This window comes from Phoenix dactylifera, chromosome 5 (genome assembly GCF_051530095.1).
Source record: "Phoenix dactylifera cultivar Ajwa chromosome 5, Ajwa_hap1_PhDact_Kaust_v1.1, whole genome shotgun sequence".
Lineage (NCBI taxonomy): Eukaryota > Viridiplantae > Streptophyta > Magnoliopsida > Arecales > Arecaceae > Phoenix > Phoenix dactylifera.
Genome location: NC_143194.1, coordinates 6,572,173 through 6,596,091, shown reverse-complemented (window position 1 = coordinate 6,596,091; position 23,919 = coordinate 6,572,173). Strand labels below are relative to the sequence as shown.

The 23,919-nt window shown below is 44.7% G+C and overlaps 2 protein-coding genes across 2 annotated transcripts in view; one reads left to right on the top strand and one right to left on the bottom strand.

The window, feature by feature from the left end:
- The window catches only part of LOC103721130 (mediator of RNA polymerase II transcription subunit), a 70,216-nt gene extending 58,960 nt beyond the window's left edge, over nucleotides 1-11,256 (bottom strand). The window contains exons 1-4 of the mRNA XM_039129345.3: nucleotides 10,981-11,256; nucleotides 10,848-10,891; nucleotides 10,119-10,218; nucleotides 9,055-10,044 (exon numbers count right to left, since the gene is read on the bottom strand). Coding sequence (XP_038985273.2) covers nucleotides 9,055-10,044; nucleotides 10,119-10,218; nucleotides 10,848-10,891; nucleotides 10,981-11,067 — 1,221 coding nt within the window. The 5' untranslated portion in view covers nucleotides 11,068-11,256. The remainder of the gene's footprint in view (nucleotides 1-9,054; nucleotides 10,045-10,118; nucleotides 10,219-10,847; nucleotides 10,892-10,980) is intronic.
- A 293-nt stretch (nucleotides 11,257-11,549) lies between these two features.
- LOC149753440 (uncharacterized) lies at nucleotides 11,550-23,806 on the top strand. The gene is made up of 4 exons (XM_089931131.1): nucleotides 11,550-11,692; nucleotides 11,793-13,272; nucleotides 14,001-17,480; nucleotides 23,702-23,806. Exons 1-4 carry the CDS (start codon nucleotides 11,550-11,552, stop codon nucleotides 23,804-23,806), a joined length of 5,208 nt encoding a protein of 1,735 aa, XP_089787257.1.
- The last annotated feature ends 113 nt before the right edge of the window (nucleotides 23,807-23,919 follow it).

Genomic DNA, 23,919 nt, shown 5'->3' with positions numbered 1-23,919 from the left:
TGGGAAATGGCTCGAGACCAATGTCTACCAAACCGACTCGAATCGCCGAGCCAAACCGGCGCAAGACTAGACCGATTTGACTGTGGAGATCGGTACCGGCCTCGAACTGCTCGGAACCGATCCGAACCGGATGGTTCCGAGCGAAAATGGTCCGAACCGGATGGTTCCGAGCGAAACTGGTGCGAAGCGGTCTCGAGCGGAACCGGTTCCCCCTCCTCTCTTTTTAAGTAGCAGAAAGGCCTAAGAAGGCTTTCCAAGCCTTCTCAGGCCTTCATTCACGATTGTTTCAACCCGAAAGCCTTCTCAGGCCTTCATTCACGATTGTTTCAACCCCCCCCCCGAGCCAAAAAACGTGTTGATTTCAATGATTCGAGGAGGATTTAATCCAAAACGAGGTATGTTTCCCATCCCCTACCTCATACCTCCTTTTTTTAATGCCGAAAAATGATAAAAAAATTCCAAAATAAGGAAAGGTCGTGCCAAAATTAAAATTTTGGCATAATTTTACGATATGTTGTAGATCTATAGATGATCTACACAAGCCCACTAAAAATCTTTAATTTTTCAATTATATATAATTTTTAAATTAAAAAAATGATTAAAAATTAAAAAAATAAAATAAATTTCAAAAAATAACTATAAATTATAAGCTTATTTAGGGGTATGCAAACTACTCTCTAGCTAAATTTGGTGTCTATTTGTTCAAGTTTTGACACGATTATGCGCATAGTGGCCTAGGCCTAAATTTTTTTAAAAAATTAAAAAATAAGTAGCTTTTGATGCACGCCTACAGGCTTAAAAAAAAAATGTAGCATCCATGGTATGGTTCTACATGTATCTAAGCTCAAATTAATTTTCTAAAATATTTATATTTAAAAATTATTTTTAAATTTAAAAAATAATTAAAAATATATAATTAATACAAAAAATTATGAACAATTAGTAGTATGTATTACATAACTCAGAAGTATTTTCTGAAGTAAAAAACATATTTTCTGAATTTAAGATATTTAAACATATTTTTAAATTTAAAAACTATTAAAAATATATAAATAATTCAACAAACATGAAAAACTAGTACCATGTATTAGATAAGTCGGAAGCATTTTCTGAAGTAGAAAATATTTTTTTATCGCAACGAAACTTTACTATTTTTAAATAATTAATAAACTGACGTGCTCGATAAACCTGCAGAAATAAAATCATCGAGGAAAAATGACCCAGAGTGCAACATTATTGGGATCATAGATAAATGCTCTTGAATCGGCACCATTAGAAGTACAACTATTGCAGCACAGAGCTCAAGAAAGGAGGAGTAACCAAGTTGAAGCAGCACCTAACTAGTGGTTATCCTAAAGTATCTATGTGCCGAAAATGCTCATAGGAGGTCTGGCAGCCGATGAAGAAGCATTTCATTAATTTCAGAGCAGCAAATGAGAGGGTTACCAAGAAGACGGAGGTGGACTGCCAAGCGGCAAAGCCATCTTCATATGACTTTAGGGAGTTAGAAGAAGCGTCTGCTTCAGGTGAGGAGGAGACAGATCCATACTGCCATTAGGCAAACCTGAATAATCAGTAGCAACAGGATATAGTGGCCAGGCATAGGGCTCGATTTGGGCCCTCAAACTATGACTCGATCTCTGGTTCTGCAACTAGCAGGGCAAATTCAAAGTTCAGGAATGCCTCCTCAGCTAGAGAGGCCGTCAGTAGAGGCGGTGGCTGCATTTTATTTATGTTGGAGGCTTTTGGTAGCAGAAAGAAGTCCTCCAGAGATATTCCAGCAGGAGCCACCATCTATGATTTAGATCTACATGCTTTCTCCAGCAAAGATTCGAAGCAGCAAAGGGTTGACACCATACTAAAGAAGGATAAAAAGAAGAATATGTGGTGAGCTATTGGATCATGGCTCAACTTCAGCCACATCCTAGTGAATGCAACAGACAACACGTACTATAGGCCTGTCATTTCCTTCATACAGGATACTAGTCTTGGTGTAGATCTTCTAGGACCGAAGGACATCTATGGTGAGCTTTTGACAACAATAAGGAGCTAGAGAAATGGATTGCCTCATATCAGACCAAATGGCCCACAAATGGACTAACAGTGATGTGTGATGGTTGGACCAGTCCTACCAAGCAAAGCATCAACTTCTTGACATGCTGCAGTACGAAGATTTTCTTCCAAAAGTCAGTTGATGCTTCCAATCAGGTGCACGATGCCATGTACATCCTTAGATTAATGAACAAGGTGATTGATCAAGTAGAAAAGGAGAATGTCGTGCGGGTCATTTTTATTTTCTTACTGATAATGGGCCACAAGATAAGACCGCCGAAGAGATCTTAATAGAGGGCAGTCATATATTTTCTAGACCCTATGTGCTACACATTATATTGACCTTATGTTGATGGACATTGCGAAAATTTGTAGGGTGTAGCAAACAATGGAGACAGCCCAAACCATCACCAAATATATTTATAACCATATATAGATCCTATCCCTAATGAGAACGTATGCAAGGAGAGAGAACTTGAGACCGGATATGACATAATTTGCTACAAACTACGTTACACTTGATAGCCTTCTTGATAAAAAATAACCCTACGTCTCTGATGTTTGTCAGTATCGAGTGGCAAAAAAGCAAATTTACGAGGGTCGGCATTGAGAAAACCATTGTGGAGGACTTGGCAAAGAGACAGACATTATAGCTACGGGCCGAAAAGATAGTGAAGGCTATCAAGCCATTGTACGAAGTGCTTCGGATTATGGACAGCGAGAAGTACTCCTAGATGGGCTTCTTATATCATATGATGAAAAGGGCAAAGATTCGGATCAAGGAGGCAGATTTGATTCATGCCCAAGAGTAAATCGACATCATTGAGCGGCGATGAGACTACCTGATAGGTTGGGACTGGTAAGCAAAAACATTGAAAATTAGACTGCCCTTATACTTGTACAATTTTACTAAAATAATTATGAACTCTATTTGCACTTTTGCAGCTTACTATCTAAACCCAAGGTTCCAGTACACAATACCTAGATTCGAAATGGACGGCAAACTTCGGGCCGCTCTGCATCATGTGATTTACAAGATGAAACCTGATCCAGAAATCGTAGCTCTAGATCTAGAAGAGGTAAGTTAACTTTAAGTGACATGCGTAAGTTAACTCGTTTCTTCAATAATTAACATATTGCAACATAGTTCTTTTTCATAAACAAAAATATTTAAAGAGGGCACTAACAGCTTCGAAGTCTCGGCAGCTGTCATAAGTACGAAAAGTATAAATTCGGGTATATTACATATCAACGATAACTATTACGTGATGTTAAATGATTATTAATATGATACTATCTTGTTATGTAATTTTATTCAATATTTTTGTAGCGGAATGGTGGATTAATTTTGGTATGTCTGCTAAAAATCTTAAGCAGTTAGCTATGCAAATCAAGGATCACCGAACCGGTACCGGTTAACGTACTGGTCAGTGTCGGTACCGAACCAGCCACAGCGAGCGCACGCGCATGGCGAGCACGCTCGGCTGTGGCATTTAATGCCACAGCTACAGTAATGTGGCATTAAATGCCACAGCTACAGTACTGTGGCATTTAATGCCATTGTAGCTGCAATGGCATTAAAAGCCACAGTATGCCGCCCGCGCCCCAGCGCACCGCGCTGTGAAAACCAGACTCGGTGCCAGTTCGCACAGAGTCCTAGCCGAACCGGACGAAATCGGTCTGGTTCCGTCCGATTTGGCCTTGTACCAGTCGATTTCGGCCCCATAGGGGCCGAAAATATTTTCTATGGCCGAATCGGACCGGTCGGCACCGGTTCGGTACGGGTTGAACCGGCCGGTACGAGCTAAACCGGCTGATACGGGCTAGTTTAGTATACCTTGATCGAGATACTCTCCCAGATCTTCTCAAGTGGTTGTGGTGCAATTGGTCCACTTTTACCCTCATCCACAGGGAGCAGAGAAACCGTCTGACACAAAAGCGCCTCAATGACCTTGTATATGTTGACTATAATCTGATGTTGAGGCTAAAGTACTTTCATAAGGAAGTGGAGCTGAAGTACACGGATCTGATCAACAACACTTTCGTTGACAATGAGGATGATCCTATGATCAAATGACTTGTGGGCCAGCAGGAGCCAAAGCTTTATGAGCCTGATCGCCTCCACGAATAGCCAGTTTCGTAATCAGCAAGGCTAGGAGATGTAGGGCAATGGACAGATTGCAACATTCTATGCATCCTTCCAGCGGATCAGCCACAGCCACAAGGGTCACTAGAGAGCCGGTTATCACATACCTTCTTGTCCGAGACATCCTCTTAGAGATATGATCAAGAGTTGCTTAAACGAGGCCACCATGCTACCCAGTTGACTCAGTCAGGAGGGCGACGACATCCATCCTCCCAGCGTAGCCAAGCAAAAAGGGGCATGAAGAAAAAGCAAATAGTTGCTCAGCACAGTAAAAAACAATGGTGGGTTCATTTTGGTATGTCCGACAAAAATTTTAAGCGGCTAGCTATCCAGATACTCTTCCAGATCTTCTCGAGTTGTTGTGATGCAATTGGTCCACCTTTATCCTCATCCACAGCGAGCAGAGAAACAGTCTGACATAGAAGCGCCTCAACGACCTTGTATATGTTCATTACAATCTGAGGTTGAGGTTGAGGTTGAAATGCATTCAGAAGAAAGTGAAGTTGAAGTATACGGATCCGATCCACAACGTTTTCGTTGACAATGAGGATGATCCTATGATCGAATGGCTTGTGGGCCAGCAGGAGCCGGAGCTTGATGAGCCAAGATCACCTCCACGACCGCCCAGTTTCGTCACCAGCGAGACTAGGGTGGATATAGCGCAATGGACAGATTGCAACATTCCATGCATCCTTCCAGCTGATTAACCATAGCCACAAAGGTCCCTGAAGAACCGGTTATCATATGACTACTTGTCCGAGACATCCTCTCAGAGATATGATCGAGAATTGCTTAGACGAGACCACCATGCTACCCAGTTGACTCGGTCAGGAGGGCGACGGCATCCATCCTCCCATCGTAACCAAGCAAAGAGGGGCACGAAGGAGAAGCAGATAGTTGCCCAGCACAACAAAAAAAAGAAAAGATAGTTGCAGCCCCGATGGAGAGTGTGAAGGAGTCAGCTCACTCAGATTCAAAGATCAGAAAGAGCAGCGATGACAGTTCAGATCCAGTGAAAAGGGAGTGGAGGACATAAGATCATCATTTATGAGACAGTCGCAGGGTGGTCTTCAATTCACCAGTAAGTCCTTATTTATACATGTTACACAGGATAGGAACAATGGTGCATGATCTGATAAATTCCACGAGCATACAATTGCATATAGGAGACGAGCTCTTTGAGATCGTTTAGGAGGACACAATGTAACTGCAGATGGCCTCGCACGTAGAGTAGGATCCATAAAAGTATCAGTTTTCGAGTTGTATGCTGGATCCTATTACCTACAGCCAAAGGCAACCTATGACCGATACGGATACAGATATGGATATGACGCATCCGAGGCATCGTCTTCCGGTGGCTACTATCCTACAGAGCCTGAAGGTCGGATTTTGTTGTCGGCATATTCGGATGGATCCTTCCTGACCGTATTATCAGCCAGAGGACACCTATCAAAGTAGAGCTTCAATAAGAGATCCAAGACTGGTTATATTTTAGAGCACGTTCTTCATGGAATAAACGTGCAAGACTACAACGCCGCTTAATTAGAGGGGTGGGCTGATGTGCCTCCTGATAATGCTAATGATCCGAATATCTATCGCCACTCGAAAAAATTTTAGATATTAGTACGCATATTGTACTTTAAACATATGTAATTAATTATATTATTTTATATTCTATGTCTTACTAATTAATTTTAGGATATTTTGTGTTGCTTCTTCTAGCATGCAACATCTTACTAATCATTTTATATCTTGCATCACTCTAAAACATCAAGAGGCATCATTTAGGATGTATTGAAATCATAAAAATATCAAAAAACATCAAATTATATTTAAAATCATTAAAAAAATAAAAAAAATTGATTACCAATAATTCAGTGGACTTTGCTCGGGACATGCAGAGCAAGATGCTAGGACAATAGTGGAATGATTCAATCATGACTCGCAACACTTAGGGCGGTGCCCCATCCCAACATCCTGAGGGGCATCAAACCATGACTTAAATCCTTGTATATGCCTAAGGTGATTATCTTTCTCATGTGACTTTTATCGGTTTATGTGCTAAGTTGAATATGAATGTAAGAAGTCAACATAGCTTTATTGATGGGAATGGCAGAGGAAGTACAAAAACATGAACACATCTTCCTTGACAAAATACCCAATGAAACTGACTTGCTTTCCTTTTCTTCAACAGCTCTATCTAATCCAATATATATTTGTGAATGATCTCAAAGGGGTATGAAACCTTATCCAAGGCACAAAGTACTCTAAAATGGATACTTGAGCACAATAATGAATAGGAAAGACCTTCCCGAGATGTACCAAAAAATGGAGATGCTGCATCAAGACAATCAAACTACCGAAGAATCGCTACTCCATACCATGCTGACCAAGACACGGCCACGAGAGAGGAGGCAAAGCATGCAATCAGCAACACAACTTCAACTACGTAATCAAAGTATCAAAGCAAGAATCATGCCTAGTGTATCCCAACTATGTATCTAGTGTGAATGAGACTCATTTGGAGGACTTACACAAACTTCATCTTTTGGGCAAAACGACAGACTACAGACCCTCAGCAAATGCAAAGTTATACTCTTCCATGTCTATTAAGTAAATGTTATCTCAAAGTGAACAAGTTACCCTATCAAGAAATCAGAAGCTAGCTAATCACTGAGCAAGACATTCACCAGGACAACATTCACCAATTCATCCTTGAAAATTGAAACAATTACCCATAATTGACTGATTCAAGTATTGCAACCTCCTTGTTGCAAAGTTATTGTTGCACAACTGGGCAGGCCAGAATGCTATCTGTCTATGTGTGCAGCTTCTTGACAACTTATCTCAATAACGAGGGCCTGTCCTTAATGCAAAAAATTCATGGTCAGTAAATGCATGGTTGAACTTTTTAATTTTACCAAGTAAATGTCATATCAAGTGAAGGAGTCATACTATCAAGAAAGCACAACCCACGTAATCCAACAAGCAAGACATTCATTGATGCAAACCTTCACCAATTCATCCTCGAAAGTTGAAAAATAAGCCATACTAAAGAGAGAATTTTTTTAAGACAGATTTTTTTTCATTGTGCCACTTCACGCATTCAATCTTTGATCACTTAATGCAGCAAACCTAATAAAGCATCTTCTTCCATCTTTTACAATTTAATTTACATTTTCTACTATTTTATCACCTTTCTTTAAGCCCTTGCAACCCTAACCATTTAAACATCCAAAAACCCCTTTGATCCTTAATCAATAAACTATCTTACACCTGCCTATTCAATTCTGTAATCACATATACAACCTTGATTATTTATATCTTATCAAGTCCCATGTTTTATGAAATTTCTAAACCTTCGATTCACTTTTCATAACTCAAACCTCATCAATCAATTATTTTCACATAAGTTGCCAACTTCAATAGATAAAGCCACACTTCACAATCTCGGTACCGGATACCATGCCATACCATGGTAATCCAGTCTCAATAATGCCCAATACGGGCGTCGATTCAATGTACCAAGACTCATTTCACCCTCCGTACCGAGTCTCGATTCGGCACCAACATGGTATAGTATGTCTATTACAAGATGGTAAGCATTAGTACGGTGAACCTTAGTTCAAGCTAATTATAGTTTTTAGCAATGCAAGAAATTCCGTGAAGTTGAAACTTAAGCATTCACTATCTTTGCACCCTATAAGATTAAAAAAACCCATTCCTTATACCTTCTAGCATTGATGTTGATATAATAGACCATATCCTAGGTTGTTTCATATCCACTAAGTATTGCTCAATCAAATGTCAAAGTATCGCTACTAGTACTTACTAGTAATGGTATGATGTGGCATGATACTGTACATCTCCAAACAATAGCACCACAAAATGGAGGTGAAATGCCATGTGTCAGTACCAAATCTGAATGGGGGTTGGGCATACTTCATCTGATGTCTTAAGATGCGGTGCACAAGGCTGCGTATGCAGATGTTGTTCTTGACCACACTGCATTGCATATATGCTGTTACTATATGCACCATACCATATCTAGGCCAAAAAAGGCAGTCCATTTAGCAGTATGCAGCCATATTTACGGCTCAATTAGTAATGCACGGCAGCATATGTAGGCCACTTAGCATTATGAGGCCAAATATATACGGATGGAGCATGTTAAAACAAACAGCTAGGTTGGATTTCAGTTTCAACTATGTTATAATTGCTGCTATTAGTATTAAGTACTGAGTAATTAGTCGTAATAGTTAGTTGTTGTTATTAATATCGATATTGTTTATACAAAAAATATTACCATCATTGTTGTCACTTTTGTCGTACTTAATGTATTTTATTTATTTTATATAGTTAAAAAATACTAATCAGATATGGTCCTGCATATAGCACGTGCATACCGCGAATGCTATATGGTCCCTGCTAGCATACTTCAATCTCTTTTTAAAACACTGCTTGTACTTTCCCGTACAATCTGGTATAGACAATCACCAATATTTTTAGCCTTGGCTGCAATATCGAGATTACATCTTTAACATTTAGTACGTGTGACAATGTTGTGAATGTATTTGGTTATCATAAGATTACATGTACTATGTGAAACTATATTAGTAATTTATACCTATAGAACTGCTCATTAGGAATGACATTGAATCTTTAAATATTTGAATTCTTATAAATGCATTTGAAACATGGTGGAAATAATTTACATAAACACAAGCACAAAAACAAGCAAGCAATAAAACAAGATTAACTAATTGGATAACAAGAGCTTGTATTCAAGCACTAATGTAGTTTATTAGAAAAGGAATTGATAAAGGTTTTGAAAGAAATAAGTTTATTTTGCCTACCTCTCCATGCAATGGTTCTCCTAAGACGCTAGGATAAGTTATCGGAGAATAGCGCAAATTTGCTAATGGTTCACCAGTAATACTTGGATAGGATTGAGACAAGAACCGGTGAGTTGCAAATGACGGGCAGTGAAGCTGTTGATCCAACATTTGCATGTGTATAGCCACCACATCCCTCCTCCTATGAATCTCCAGGATGATGGTAAATAGTGCTTCATCATCAGGAATGTTATCCATAAACTGCAAGTTGCTGCGAAGCAACTCATAGAAGGGGATGCGGCATCTATCCTCCTCAACCAACTTCCATAAAACATCCAAACATATATGCATCCATTCGTGCAAAGGTCTCTCAGGCTTCCAGGCTTTCATACCATCCACTTCATCCAAGCATTGCAACCTTTGGTCCCAATTAACTAACCAATTTAGCATGTGCGAGAAAATCTCGATATGGGTAGTTGGCTTTAGACTGGATTCTAGTCCGGCTAAAATAATCCGGCATGTTAATTGGCGGAGGTAGCTAATAGCAGTACCCCTAAGTGACTGATTAGCCCTCATCATACTCTGTTGTGCAGAGCCAGACAGTTCAGAGGGTTTAATCGGTGATAGAGTTGCACCAGCAGACTGGTCAGTAATAGATTGAGCAGGAGATCCAATACCATGGATTGTTGATAGGGGAGAAGCCGGATTTGAAGCATGGAAGTTTGAAGAATTAGGTATCGCAACTGTAGATGATGAAGGTATCATCATGGATGATGACACACCAGTAGATTGTACTCCTGCTGCACCTGGAGTGCCCTGACCAACAGACGCCTCTGCAGAGGAAACTGCTGAAAGAAGAGAAGGAAGGAAAGTGTCCCACTTCACATAGCCTATGCTGCACAAGCCCCGTATTGCAAACAAGAGAAACTCTGATTGTGGTGCATGACCACTGCACTGAATGATGAATGACACGAGAACTGATTCTGTAACAGCACGCAGTTGCTCCTGGTCCTGAAGTATGCACATGAATTTAAGCCTTGCAAAGGATTAGTTTGTGTATAACTCAAGCGAAGACCAACAATTACCGGGAATTGTCCTTGCAACTGTTCAAAATCTAAGATAAACTTCTCGTCTCGAGGTGGAAGATCTCTGTTGGGAGCGGTCACCCTTTTCTGCATCTTGTTCCTGATAGGATTTGTCAGCCATAGCCAATTAGAAAATCACCTTTCAGATATCCAAGAAAAGAAAAAATAATAGAAGATAACAAGTGAAACATATAATACCATTTAGAAATGAAAAATTGTATTAACTACTTTATAGTCAATCAACATGCCCAAACTTAAGAAAATTGAAAACTAGAACATCAATTCACAATGTTTTAGAATTCAAATAGCACCAATTCTCTGACAAAAAAGTTTAGGCAAGAAACCAAAAAAATTTTAAAAAAAAAATTATTGGGTTAGGACAAGAAAAATACGATGAAATGCCGGTCATTCATACAAAAAGGCTCCCTTTGCTAGCATAGTGATGGCATGCAACGTCATGAATCAACCAATTCCCTCATGCCACAAAAAGCTCTCAGGTATTTTGGGCGCTCTCATCTTTTGCTAACACGCAAGGGTGCTAATAATGATTAAAAGCTGAAAATAATTCAAAAATAGGTCTCCCTGAGAATTATCAGCAAATCAGCCAGACTAGATTCGATCAAAATCAAGTATTTTAAGCCAAAAAGAAGCTCTTCAAGGTTTACAGACGAAACCAAAAACTGAACAGTGCTCATAGCAGCTAAGACGTGATGAGGAGAGTAGGCATACGAGGTCTCGCGGGAGGGGTCTTCGGGCCGCTGCCGGGAATTTCTCTGCAAGGAGAAAGAGGAGAAGCCATTGTTCAAAATCAATAGAGCGAAGGGGGAACGTGACGAAGGGATTGAGAGGATTTAGGAGTTACCCCAAGGTAGAGGTTGAAGAGATCGACGATGGCGGCCCGGGCGGGGTGGGGTTGAGGCGCCCTCGGGGCCCTCTGGTTCTGCTCCATGCTCTCTCTGTCTCGCTCGCTCCTTTCCGGCTCTCTCTCCCTCCGATCGAGTGTTTGTTTTCTTTAGCTCGAGAGCTTGCGAGAAATTTTTTTCAAGGGCATTTCGTGTCGCCGTTTTGTCTTCGTTTTCGATAGCCTCGGTTCAACGCTAACGGGTCCGATGGAATTTTGGATAGCATTTTGGTAATTATCTTTACTTTTTAGTGAAGCTTGATTTAAAATCTGCTTTGATTTTCTATTTTAATATTTCTATAAAAAGAAGGTGTGCCAACAAATCTATTTTAATTTTTTTTCCCCTTTACCCAGTGAGTGAGTTGGGGACTCTTTAGAGTGAGAAACTCTGAGGAGAGAGAAAGTTCCGTAACGGCTATCTTCACCGGTGGTCGGAGTGCTCTGCTGCTGGCCGGTGTGCGGTGGCGGAGAACGAGGCGGGCTAGCTATCGCCTGCCCTGGTTCGAGTGTTTGTTTCTTTTCAGGTGCGAATGGGCCGGAAGAAGGGGAAGCAGCCGCTGGTGGGATCGACGAGCTCCGTAGGGGGCGCCGACGGTGGAAGGAAATGGTCCGACGGAGCTGCCCGCGGAGCCGACGAAGAGGACGTGGGCGCAGGTCGCTGCTCAAGGGACAGGTACGCTTTTGGGGGGAAAAGGGGAGCGGCCCGCTGGCCGGCCACGGCCTGGACCGTGGGTTACCCACCGGCTGACGGAGTCGGAGGTGGCTCGCTTGAGCCACCACTTCTCGTCTGTCTTTGAGCTCCCGGGGGAGCCCATCGAGGCGGCACGCCGGGAGTGGGATGGCCTCGCCGTGGTTGGCCGGAGCCTCGGTCGGCGGGTGCCGGTCGAGTGGGTGGCCAAGGACGTGGCCGCCCGGCTCAAGAATGCAGGCGAAGTGGTGGCGGTCTCCCTCGCCGAGGACCACTTCGCACTGCGGTTTAGGTCGCCGGAGGGCCGGGACCGTGCCCTGGTGGAGGGGCCCTGGGTGGTGGCGGGGCAACTTCTTGCCCTGGAGCCGTGGTCGCCGGATTTCTTACCTAGGGAAAATCCGGTGAACACGGCGGTTGTCTGGCTTCGGCTTCCCGGGCTTCCTCCAGAATACTGGTCGACTTCGACCATCATGGATATAGCTGCCAAGGCAGGGCGGCCTTTGGCAGTGGATGGTGTTACGGAGGGACGCCGTTCCATGGGGTTTGCGCGTGTCAAGGTGGCGATTGACGCCTCCGCCCCCCTCCTCCCCGGAATCCGGATACTCGGAAGGACGAAGGTTCTCTGGCAGCCGTTCGTCTTCGAGAATATCTCGGATTTTTGCGTGCAGTGTGGTAGGATCGGCCACCCCGAGCTAGGATGCCCATTTGGGGTTCCGGCGACGACGGGAGTGAACCTACCGGGGGAGGGGGCTCCCGGGCCGATCTATGGCCCTTGGTTGGTGACATCCCGCGCCCGGCAGCCACGGGAGCAAGCTCCACGGTCGGGGAAGGCGACGGAGCCCTCGCGTGGGTCGCCGACGCAAGCGGGGAAGGTGTCGGAGCCCTCGGGTGGGCTTCCCCCTTCTCGGCCCTCCTCGCCGGCCGCCTCGCCTAGGCCTCCGGTGTCACCACCGGACCTAGAAGGTTGGCAAAAGCCGACCAAAGTGGCCCGTCGCCACTCCCCGCCGGTGGTGGTAGAGGCCCCGGCTCCCGGTGGGCAGAGAGGGGGCTCCCGAGTTGACACAGTCATGGGATGTGTTGACTCGGCAACAGGGGCGAGTTCAAGCACGAGTGGGCCAGGTGAGGTCCGGGCCGGCCAGTTGATTCAGGCCGGGCCGGCTGCTGGTTGGGTGGGCCCGCACATGGACCAGTCCAAGAAGCGGCCCAGAAATGCTGGGCCGCTACTGGATGTGGCCCGTCAACCCGGTAAGGGGCGCGCGGGTCCCACGGGCGACCGCGTGAACCACACGGTTCACGCGGTGAATCGCGCGACGGGCTCCCAGGCCCGTCGCGCGGTGGAGAACGCATGGCCCAGTTTGGCTGGGCCACGCGTAGTGGACTCAGGGAAGGCCCCTGTGGACGGGGGCCTTCCACTGTTCATGGCCCACTTGGGGCCTGCTGTTGGGCCTGAGTCATTGGCTTTGTTGGCGGGGCCCAGTGAGTCTGGGTTCCAGTTTAGGGCCCAGGCCCTGGGGGTGGTTCCGCCGTCTGAGGTTCCCATTACTTTGGGCCCTCTAGAGGTGGAGGTGGGACAGGGGGTTGTGGTCGCGAGTGGGCCCTGTTGCTGGATTTTCACCCCGGCAACAGCCTTAGTCCCAACCGAGCCGAGCAGAAAGAGACCGCGTCCCCCACGAGGTATTGTCCGCTTTGGGCGCTCCGGTCCGCGCGTCCAGCGCTGACGGAGGGAGACGTTTCCGGCCCGCGCGTCCAGCGCTGACGGGGGGATTGCCCTCACGGTTTTGTCCCACAAAAGGGCCCTCGTGAGGAAAAGGCTTCGCCCTCCTCATTATAAGGCACGGAACCTTTCCGCTCTAGCCAATGTGGGACTAAATTCAAGGCCCCCTCCCCCCCCCCACAACAGGCCCGATTTGGGCGATGCGACTATGGCTAGTGCACTCCCTGTTTGCGGAGACTGCCCTGCGAGGGACCCTCTGGCAGGGCGGGACGCGCCTGCATTCGTGGAGCCAGGGGTGGGGGACTCGAGTAGCCTTGAGGCGACGGTTAGTAGGTCCGCTGATCATTCGACGGTTGTTCAACGGGTGAAGGCGGCAGTATTACGAGTCGTGTCCGGGGCTAGCGTCGATGAGGGTCTGCGAGACGACCCTGATCATGAGTTGATGATGGACCCTGCGGCCCAGAGGGTGGATGCACCTGTGGCCGACCTCTCGGATTTTTCCCCATGAGGCTTCTTGCGTGGAATTGTAGAGGGGCGGCTAAGCCGGCCTTCATGTCTTCCTTTAGGCGGTTGGTTCAGATCCATAGTCCAGAGATCTGCCTTCTCTATGAAACACGACTATCCGGTAGTGGACTGGATCGTGTAGTACGCCGGTTTCAGGTCGACTGGGAGTCATATGTAGTTGAGTCCCAGGGGCTGTCCGGGGGTATCGTGGCTCTGTGGAAGCGGGGTGGGGCTACAGTCGATGTGTTCCATAACTGTTCCCAACAGGTCCTGATGATTATTACGGCACCTAACGCCGCACCATGGGTCCTGAGTGGTGTGTATGCTAGCACTGACCATCGGACCAGGAGGGTCCTATGGGATGAGCTCACCCACTTAATCGCTCAGGGTCTTCCAACGACGATAGTGGGTGATTTTAATTGTATCTTGGAGGGGAGTGAGAAACGTGGAGGTAGGGCTTTTACTGACACTGTGGATAGGAGGGAGTTCCGAGACTTTCTCTCGCGAAACGGCCTAGTGGATCTCGGATTCTCTGGCCCGCGATTTACTTGGTGTAATAACCAGTCTGGCCAAGCCAGGGTGTGGGAGCGGCTCGATAGGGCTATTGCTTCCCCTGACTGGCTTACCAGATTTCCGTCCTACAGGGTTAGTCATCTACCCCGGATTGCTTCGGACCACTGTCCTTTGTTGATTTCGACTGTATCTGGTTCTTCTCACCAGTGCCCCTTCCGCTTTGAGAAGGTTTGGTTGTCTCTCCCTCAATCCTGGGACATTGTCCGAGGAGCTTGGAGTCAGCCGGTTCGTGGTGACCCCATGCAGAGGGTTTCACGTAAATTGGAATTGACTAAGCGTCGGTTACGGCGTTGGAACCGTGAGGTAGTGGGGGATATCTTCAGGAGGTTGGAGGAGGTGGAGGCTGCGATTGCCGACCACCAAAGTAGAGAAGACCAGTTGGGTGCACTCCCCGAGGCCGATATGGTTAGCCTTCGGGGTCTCCTCGCCACTCACCACTCAATCTTGCGGCAACATGAGATCTTCTGGAGGCAAAAATCCAGAATTCAATGGGTCAGAGAGGGTGATCGAAATACTAGTTTCTTTCACCGCTCTACGATTATCAGGAGGCAGAGGAACATGATTCGATCCTTACGGGATGAGCAGGGGCACCGGGTTGAAGGCGATTCGGCCATCACCCATATCCTGCTTGATTTCTTTCGCTCTCGTTGGATGGAGGATTGTGAGTCTGATCCTGCCGGTCAGCTCCCGAGGGCTGCTTCCCAAATCAATACGACTGAGAACGCTATGTTGGTTCGTCCAGTGACGGAGGGGGAGGTGCGTGAGGCTATCTGGGCACTGGGTGCGGATAGGGCCCCTGGTCCAGATGGTTTCCCACCTTTCTTTTTCCGGAGATACTGGGGTATCGTTCGGACTGCAGTGGTGGAAGCGGTCTTGTGTTTTTTCAATCAGGCAGGTATGCCCGACGATTGGAAAGCCACATTTGTCACGCTTATACCAAAGCGTCAGGACGCGGCCGAGCCGAGTCATTTTAGGCCGATCAGCTTGTGTAATACTTTATACAAAGTTGTCGCAAGAATACTGATGGATCGAATGAAGCCCCTCCTCTCCGGCATTATCTGTCAGGAGCAGGGTGCTTTTGTGAGGGGTCGGAGTATCTCCGATAACGTTATGGTGGCCCAGGAGATGATGTGGGATCTTCGACGGGCCTCGCAGCGGCGGAGTTTGATGGCCGTCAAGCTAGATATGGAACGAGCTTATGATAGAATCAGGTGGAGTTTTCTTAGGCTAGCTTTGGAGAGCCTGGGGTTCCATGAGACTTGGATTGGGTGGGTTCTGGGGTGTGTCCGGGGACCGAGGTTCTCTATCTTGGTCAATGGCTCCCCATCTCCTTTCTTCAGTTCTACTATGGGGCTTCGGCAGGGATGCCCGTTATCTCCGTATCTATTTATTATTTGCTCTGATGTCTTGTCTCGGGCATTGCGGGCTGCGTGTGCCGCCGGTGAGTTGGGGGCCTATGTCCCAGCTCCGGGGGCCCAGCCGATATCACACTTACTATTTGCCGATGACTGTCTCCTCCTGACCCGGGCTCGCGTAGCTGATGCTCAGGCTATCAGGAGGGTGGTGGGTGCCTATTGCACGGTATCCGGTCAGAGAGTTAATGGCCAGAAATCCTCCATCTCTTTTAGCCCTAGCACACCACTCAGGGTTCGACGGGGGATTCGGAGGATTCTGGAGATGCCTGAGCAGGATGGGACCTGGACCTATCTGGGTGTTCCGATCTCGGGCAGGAGATTGCGAGTTTCTGAGTGCACCGGGATGGTGCAGCGGGTTCAGAGCAGACTAGAGGGCTGGCGGGCAGCGTCCCTGTCTATGATGGGCAGAGTCATGCTGATTCGAGCTGTTCTGGGCTCCATGCCCATTTATCTTATGGCAAATACGGTGGTGCCAAGGTCTGTCTTATTGAAGATTGAGCGACTTCTTCGGGACTTCTTATGGGGCTCACATGGAGGGGGTCGTGGGGTGCACATGGTGGCATGGGAGCGCATCTGCCTTCCCCTCAGGGAGGGTGGTCTAGGGGTGCTGTCTCTCCTAGAGAGACGAGAGCTACTTCTTGCCCAGCATGCTTCCCGTCTTATCCTGGAGCCGCAGGGGCTCTGGAGCCGGATTATGACTATCCGTTATGGGGGGGCAAGCCCGGAGGGCTGGGCCCGAGGAGGGCGGAGATGCTCCTTTCTATGGCGTGAGATAGCGACGTACTTGCCATTGGTGTCGAGTCACACCCGATGGCTGATAGGCGACGGATGTAGCATCGACGTAGCTGGAGACCCATGGGTCGACGGCCTCCCGCTGCGACTTTGGCCGACTATGGTTAGTGTCGAGGATGGGGTGGGTCTGCAGGTTTGTGATCTCATGACCCCCGGGGTGGCTGGTTGGGATGAGACTCAGTTGGCCCGTTTGTTCGGGCAGTTTTTGGCAGAGCGGGTTCGCTCACTACCGTTACCACAGAGTGGCGGACCAGATGTACGTGTGTGGGGTTCCTCGACCAGATCCAGGGTCAGGATGGGCGATCTCTCCCATATCCTGCGGCAGGATTATGAGCCTGGCCCGGATTTTGCCTGGATCTGGCGATTGGGGCTCCACCCGAGGGTCGCGTTGTTCCTCTGGAAGGTGGCCTGGGACCGTCTTCCTACGAGAGCTGTACTCGCAGGTCGAGGAGTGAGGATCCCATCGGTGTGTGGGGCTTGTGGTGTGGCCGAGACGGTGGACCATGCCCTGTTTCGGTGCACATGGGCTAGGGGCACTTGGCGGTTGGCAGGGGTTCCACCGGTGGTATGGCGATGTAGGGACCTGTTCTTACAGGCCATGCGTCAGGGTTCGGAGTCCTTGGTGCTGCGTCAGGAGGCTGTCCGAGCTACCTGTATTGCCTACCAGATCTGGTTGGCCAGGAATGCTCGTACTTTCAGCGAACGACGTATGTCGCCGCGATTTGTTGTCGAGAGTGCCCGCGCTCAGGCGGCGGAGCTGTGTTACACTATCCCTGTTGGAGGGACCTTGATAGCTCGGGACATCTGGGGTTCCCACTCTGCTTCGGCAGCCTCTCGTACGGTGTTTTTCACCTGGGAGCCCCCACCCCCGAGTTTCCTCAAGGTCAACTTTGATGGGTCTGTTTTGGATGGTGGCACGCGGGGAGGCGCGGGTTTTGTTATCCGGGACCCGTGTGCCAGGGTTGTGGCTGCCGGTGGCAGTCAGTTATTTGACACTTCAGTTCCCAGCGCGGAGCTGACAGCAGCCTGGGCAGGCCTTCGCCATGCCCGGTGTGTCTTACGGGCCAGGTCCATTATCCTGGAGGGTGACTCAGCCACCATTGTCAGTTGGATCCAGGGGGGTCCAAGGCGTGGCGGGTGTGACCATCCCTTGCTCCGTGACATTTGGGTTATGGCGAGGGATGGATGGGCCTTTCGGGCCAAGCATATTTACCGTGAAGGTAATGCTGCTGCGGATTGGGTAGCTGCGTATGTAGCTTCTCACTCCGGAAGCACCTTATGGAGTGGCGATGGGGAGGTGCCTCTGGCACTCCGAGGTATTTTATTTTCTGACTTTATTGGGTGTATCCGGTCTCGTCAGGTCTGATCTACCCGCATTAGCAAAAAAAAAAAAAAAAAAAAAAAAAACAAATCTATTTTAATATTTCTATAGAAAGAAGGTGATTAATTTGTTGGCACACAGTTGGCTTTCTCTTGTTTGCTAATGCATTTATTCGCGATAAAAAACATTCTTTGGCAAGTCAACCAAGTTGAATCCTTATCTTTGTCTTGGATGGTAGGCAAATCAATTTCATAATGATCTCCTCCTCTATAGGACCTGAGGACTTGCAATGAGAAACTGAATGAATAGGAGTATCATGTTGAATTTGGCATGTTGTACAAATTAGGTGTTTAGTTAATCCTATGAAACGGGATTGTGGTTCCATCTATAAATTTCCAAAGAGATAGCTCATTTAGATGGTAGCTAGAGATTTTCAATATTTTCTTTTGACCCGGCTAAGTTGGTGATGTGAGCTTCTCAATCCATCCCTACAAAGATTTTTGTAAATTGCTTTAGCAATGCATTATGCCTCTGATCTCTAAACCAAATATAGGAACGTTTCGAAAAATCTTTTGGAGCTGACATCTAACAACCATAGATATCATAATGTTTCCTAATTTTAGAATGGTTCAAAATACGTGTATAGTCGTAGAACTCTTTCGACACATTTTGACTCAGAATGACTTTTAATCAACATAAAACCTTGAACCCCAAAACTTCACATTCTAATAAATATTACTTCTAATCACTGGAACCATAAAAAAAAACCTAGTCTTTGAGGACGCTTTGTGATTTATCCTGAAGATAAATGTAAAAATCATGTCATACCATGCCATTCCGGGGCATGTCAAAATAAGGAGAGGAAGGGGGAGAGGGAGGAGAGAGTGAGAAGGAGAGGGAGGAAGGGAGGAGGAGAGAGATGGGGAAGATAAGAGAGAGAGAGAGAGAGAGAACCCTAATAAAGCGGCGTACCTAAGAGGTCTTCATGTGGAGAGGGTGGTGTGGTTCAAGGATTGTAGTGGCTGTAGAGATAGCAGGCTCTGGTTCTTCATGGCAAGGGGCTTTCCAATGATGGGAGTTGACCAGAAGGGGGACAATGGGGACAATTTCGAAGGGTTGGGGTCACGTTCGATGTTCTCCTGGGGAGTCACGGCGGCTGGTGCTTATGAGCGAGGGTTTTGCAGGTGGAACCCTTGCGCTCCTCTGGTCCGAGAGGGTTTTCATCGAGAGATCGAGAGGTAGCACGCCGGTAAGGGGTGGAGATCGGAACCCTAGGAGAGAGGGGAGAGACACGAAATTAGGACCGTGGGGAGGGGGGAGAGAGGATCGAGGTTTTATTAAGAGTCAAACCATCCGAATTGCCCAAAACGTTCTGGTTCTTGATCGATTCAATTCGGGATAGTTTGGCCAATCTTGGTTGTATTTGTATATTGATTTACGTTGTCTTTGAATTGTATTATTTTTAATTATCATATATCTTTGACATCATGAATTCATTATATGTAGTTGTATATATATCATATAGATACATATACATACATATGTAAATATAAACATATATGTGTGTACATGTATAGACATGAATATTATATGTACAATCATAAATTGTACATACGTAAATACATAGATATATAAACATACATACAGGTATAACATACTTATGTACACATGCATGTACGTACACATTTATATGGATCCTTATAATCAATACATGATGTTGAATGTATTTGACATTAAAAAATAACATGAACAAACAGAATGCATGCATGATCCCATGATTCTTGGTTGTTGACCATAGTATGATCGATCATCAATTTGAGGAGTTTCATTAATTGGATATCTGATGGGATGATAGAAAGGATCATGGAATTCGAACTTGACCATCATCATTGGCTCCATGTAAATAGTCAGTTCTGTCAATTGGATCTTCCATAACTAGACAAAATGGATTGTCAGTTGAATCGACCTGTTGATCCTTGATTGTAGGATCATCAGAAAGCTAATTTTCTGTTTTTGAATCGTTTCTATTGAATTAAAAGCAGTTGAATCATCAAGCTTCAACCTCTTAATATTCACTCCCTATTAAATTCCTATAATATTTTCTTTTTCTTTCCTCATATAACCATCCAATAATAAATATTATGTGATATCAGGATATGGTACAGCTCCATATGCAGGCACAGCAGAAAGTTAGGGTGCTACACATGTCAATACTAGCACATGGGGTTATATTGCTACTGGTACATTGCCAGCACAACAGGGTGTGGCTAGTATGGATCAGTATGCATTGGTGCTTAAATCCTAGATTGCGTATATCATCCATTATCTTATTAATGTTATGTAACATGGCATATTTTTGGCATGTTTAAGCTATTATAACATTGCATTACATCTTATTAATGTGATGTAACTTAGCATTGCTTTTGAGCTATTAAAGTTATTATGGTATTAGATTGCTTTGCTCTATATTGAATAGTATTGCATGGAATGTGCCATCAGTTTTTAAGAGATTTTATTATCATATAAATGAAAGAGAAGTTCTTTCTTAGATGACCCCCCCCCCCCCCCCCCCCTCCCAACAAAAAAAAATCCTAGGAAACTTGATCCCCCAATTCTTGAATGGAAATTAACCATATTCTATTTCTTTATGAAATAAACCCTTATAGTTAAAGGTCCCAGTAGAATTTATCACAATCTTGAATTACTAGTTTTGCCCGATGCCATGTTTTTTTCAGTGATGGTTTGATCCTTATCATCTTTTTGCCAGTCTCTCCCTTTAGTATGTTATCTCAATCTTTTGAAACGACAAATCACCAGAATGCCATCTGAAATAGGGTGCCCTATTTCAGCCACATTTCTTTCGAGTTCACCATCATCGGCCACCGAATTCGGTCGAGTTCCACATCTCTTGGGATCTTTGGGATCATATGACCAGTTGTTGGGAGAATCGGCTATGGTTTAGGCCAAGTTTGGCTAGATTCGAGAGCTTCCTTTGTGTTTCATCCTCTCTTCTTCTTTGTGATGACTAATCGCTATCGTCGGCCAGCGACGACCAAGGTTTTGGGTCGCCTATGGCCATCGTCAGGTGGGGGGGCTGGGCCACAATGGTTGCCACCCCTTTTGATATATAGGGGGAAGGGGAAGGGGAAGAGGAAGATGAACTTCCCTGTTCATGAAGAGAGAAGAAAGGTTTCTTTCTTCTTCCCTCTCTCGTTCTCTCTCCTCTTTCTTTTTCTCTGTTCCCTTCCTACCTTTTTTTCTTCCTCTCCCTTTATCTCTCTTTAATTAACCGAGGTAATTGGTAGAAGGGATTCAAGGGACCTAGTGATGGACCCTGTGGATGCCAGTAGGCGGTCTAGGTTACTAATCCAATGTATGGTTCTTCTTTTGATTATTGAGTTTGATTTTGTAGGTGGAGAGTCATTTATCCAAAAAAAAATTGATCGGGGTACTCTACACTTCAACTCGTAGATCATGAAGTAGGTCAGTTATAGTTGTTTTTAGTCAGTCTTCGGTAGAGATAAGAATCCTTATACTTAGTCACAAATATGTGTACATGTTTATTGATTTGTACTATTGGATTTGCATTATGAGATTTAGTCAATCTTTGGTAGAGGTCGATAGATTTGTTTTGGCATAAGATGGTATGTTTTATATGATTCTAGTATGAATTACCTGTATGGTTATTATATGTATCAGATATTGAAAACATGATTATGTAAATAATGATATCTTGAATTTAAGAGAAATGCATTGTGTAAGTATAAATTGATATAGCAAGAGTAACATATAAATCAAACAAATAAGATATAGTTTGGACTAACCTCATCGCGGAATAGTCTCTACAGGCTTACGCATGGGATAGTCTACATGAACTTATGCGTGAGATAGCCTCCACGAGCTTACACGCGGGATAGACTCTACAGGCTTATACGTGAGATTACCCCTACAAGCCTATGCCTGGGATAGTCTTCATAGATTTATGCGTGGAATTTTGTTTAGCAATCTTGGACTAAGTCATGATTTTAGTTAGTCCAAAGCCAAAAAAATATTGCTATAAAATCTAGAAATTAATTTAGTGAGAAATGAATGACATGACATAAGAAATTGTTGTTGAACAATTAGTTAAATTTGATATATATATATGTGTGTGTGTGTGCGCGCGCGCGCGCTTTTTTAGTAAGATGATAATGAGAGCTTATGTACATGTTATTAGAATGAGTTTTCCGAGTATTGATATGGTTTTCATTTTATTTGGTATTGTTCATTTGTTCATGTTCTTATTACTTATCATGTAGCTGTTCGAAATTTTTACTAGGCTGGAAAAGCTCATATTCTTCTTTATATTTTTCAGAGTCACAAGAGGCTTAGTTTTAGATGAGAGGGACATGAAGTTTGTGTAATTATTAATTAGTTAGTTAGTTATCTCTTTTATTTTTCTAATACTGATGAACATCGAAAACTTTATAATTGAGCTAGTTGATTATTTAATGTTGGTGGTTCATCTTAGGCTTTGATTATAATTGTTGGTATTATGTAGGTATTGTTCATCTTAGGCTTTACATGATCTCTAGGGCTTCGCTTTAGGAATTATGTAGCTGTGTCACGTGGTTGACCCGGGTGATGGTTTCGGGGCATGACACTTTAATTACTAAAATAATATAGAATCTCAATAATAAAATTAAAGTAAAAAATAAAATATTTTTATTTTAAATGATTTGATAAGAATATTTAATATTGTAGGGTGATATTTAACTAAAATACATATAGATTATTATTTTTGTTAGTTTTACCTAATGTACATGCTCTTATCTAAAGAAATAGTTAAGCAAACTACTGTTCAAGGTATTTCAAATTGGGAAAGCTATTGGAAGATGCCTGAGAGCTACATGCAAAGATACAATCTAAGCTCTGCACTTTTCTTGGTTATTCACTTCATCAAAATGCCTATAAATGCTATGATCCCAGCATCAAAAGAATCTATATCTTGCATCATGTTGTCTTTGATGAATCCATTTTCAATTCTACCTCGCATTCCTAAATCTCCTTATGTGATCACTCGAGTCTCTCTACATGGTCGGCTCCCTCACCAACCAACTTTGGTCTCTCTCATTTCACGCTACTTTGTCCAATCCATTAAAGCCGGCTGTTATTCTTTAACAATAACATGTCCTTGCATAGCAAGTTGCATGAAGTATCTCGAACTCTACAGACATTATGTCTGAGGCCCCCAAGTGTAGTTCCTCCTCCACTGCTATTGCATGGAAACTCTTCATCTCCATGTAAGTCTCCTTTTCACATACAAGTCTTTCTCATGTGTCATCCATTGGTCCTAATTTCTCGCCTTTGTACCAACCCTCTCTCTCCTACTCACCAGCACTATTTCCCATCTTTAACCAAATACCACAATGTATGCATCCTATGATCACGAGGTCCCAAAACAATATCTTCAAACTGAAACAACTACATACAGTCGTCAGTTTTTTAACAAAATCAAAATATAATGGGATGTAAATAGGTATGTCATATCAAACGAAATTCTAATGGTAGTATCGCTCTTTATAAAGTGTGACTTGCAGCTTAGGGCTTCTACCAAGGACCTGACCTTGGTTATCATGATGCCTTCTTAATCAAAGTTGTCCTCTGTATTGCTAAAATGGTGGGCTCTTCAACAGTTGGATGTAAATAAGGCCCTTCTGAATGGAAACCTTACTGAGGAGGTTTATATGCAACAACCACTAGATTTTGTTGATCTCTCTTTGCCTACACATGTTTGTTAGCTTAAGAAGGCCATTGGCATACTTAAATAGGCCCTTTGGGCATGGTAACATGTTCTTAGCTCCTTTGTTATTAAGCATCGTTTTATTGAAAGTCTAGTTCTTCTCTATTCATT

Excerpts from the sequence above, each read along its gene's own strand:
- LOC149753440 (XM_089931131.1), top strand. The coding sequence starts at position 11,550 with ATGGGCCGGAAGAAGGGGAAGCAGCCGCTGGTGGGATCGACGAGCTCC. Across the intron at positions 11,693-11,792 it reads GGTCGCTGCTCAAGGGACAG|CCACCACTTCTCGTCTGTCT; the intron begins GTACGCTTTTGG and ends GGCTCGCTTGAG. Across the intron at positions 17,481-23,701 it reads AGCTGTGTTACACTATCCCT|TTGGATGTAAATAAGGCCCT; the intron begins GTTGGAGGGACC and ends GCTCTTCAACAG.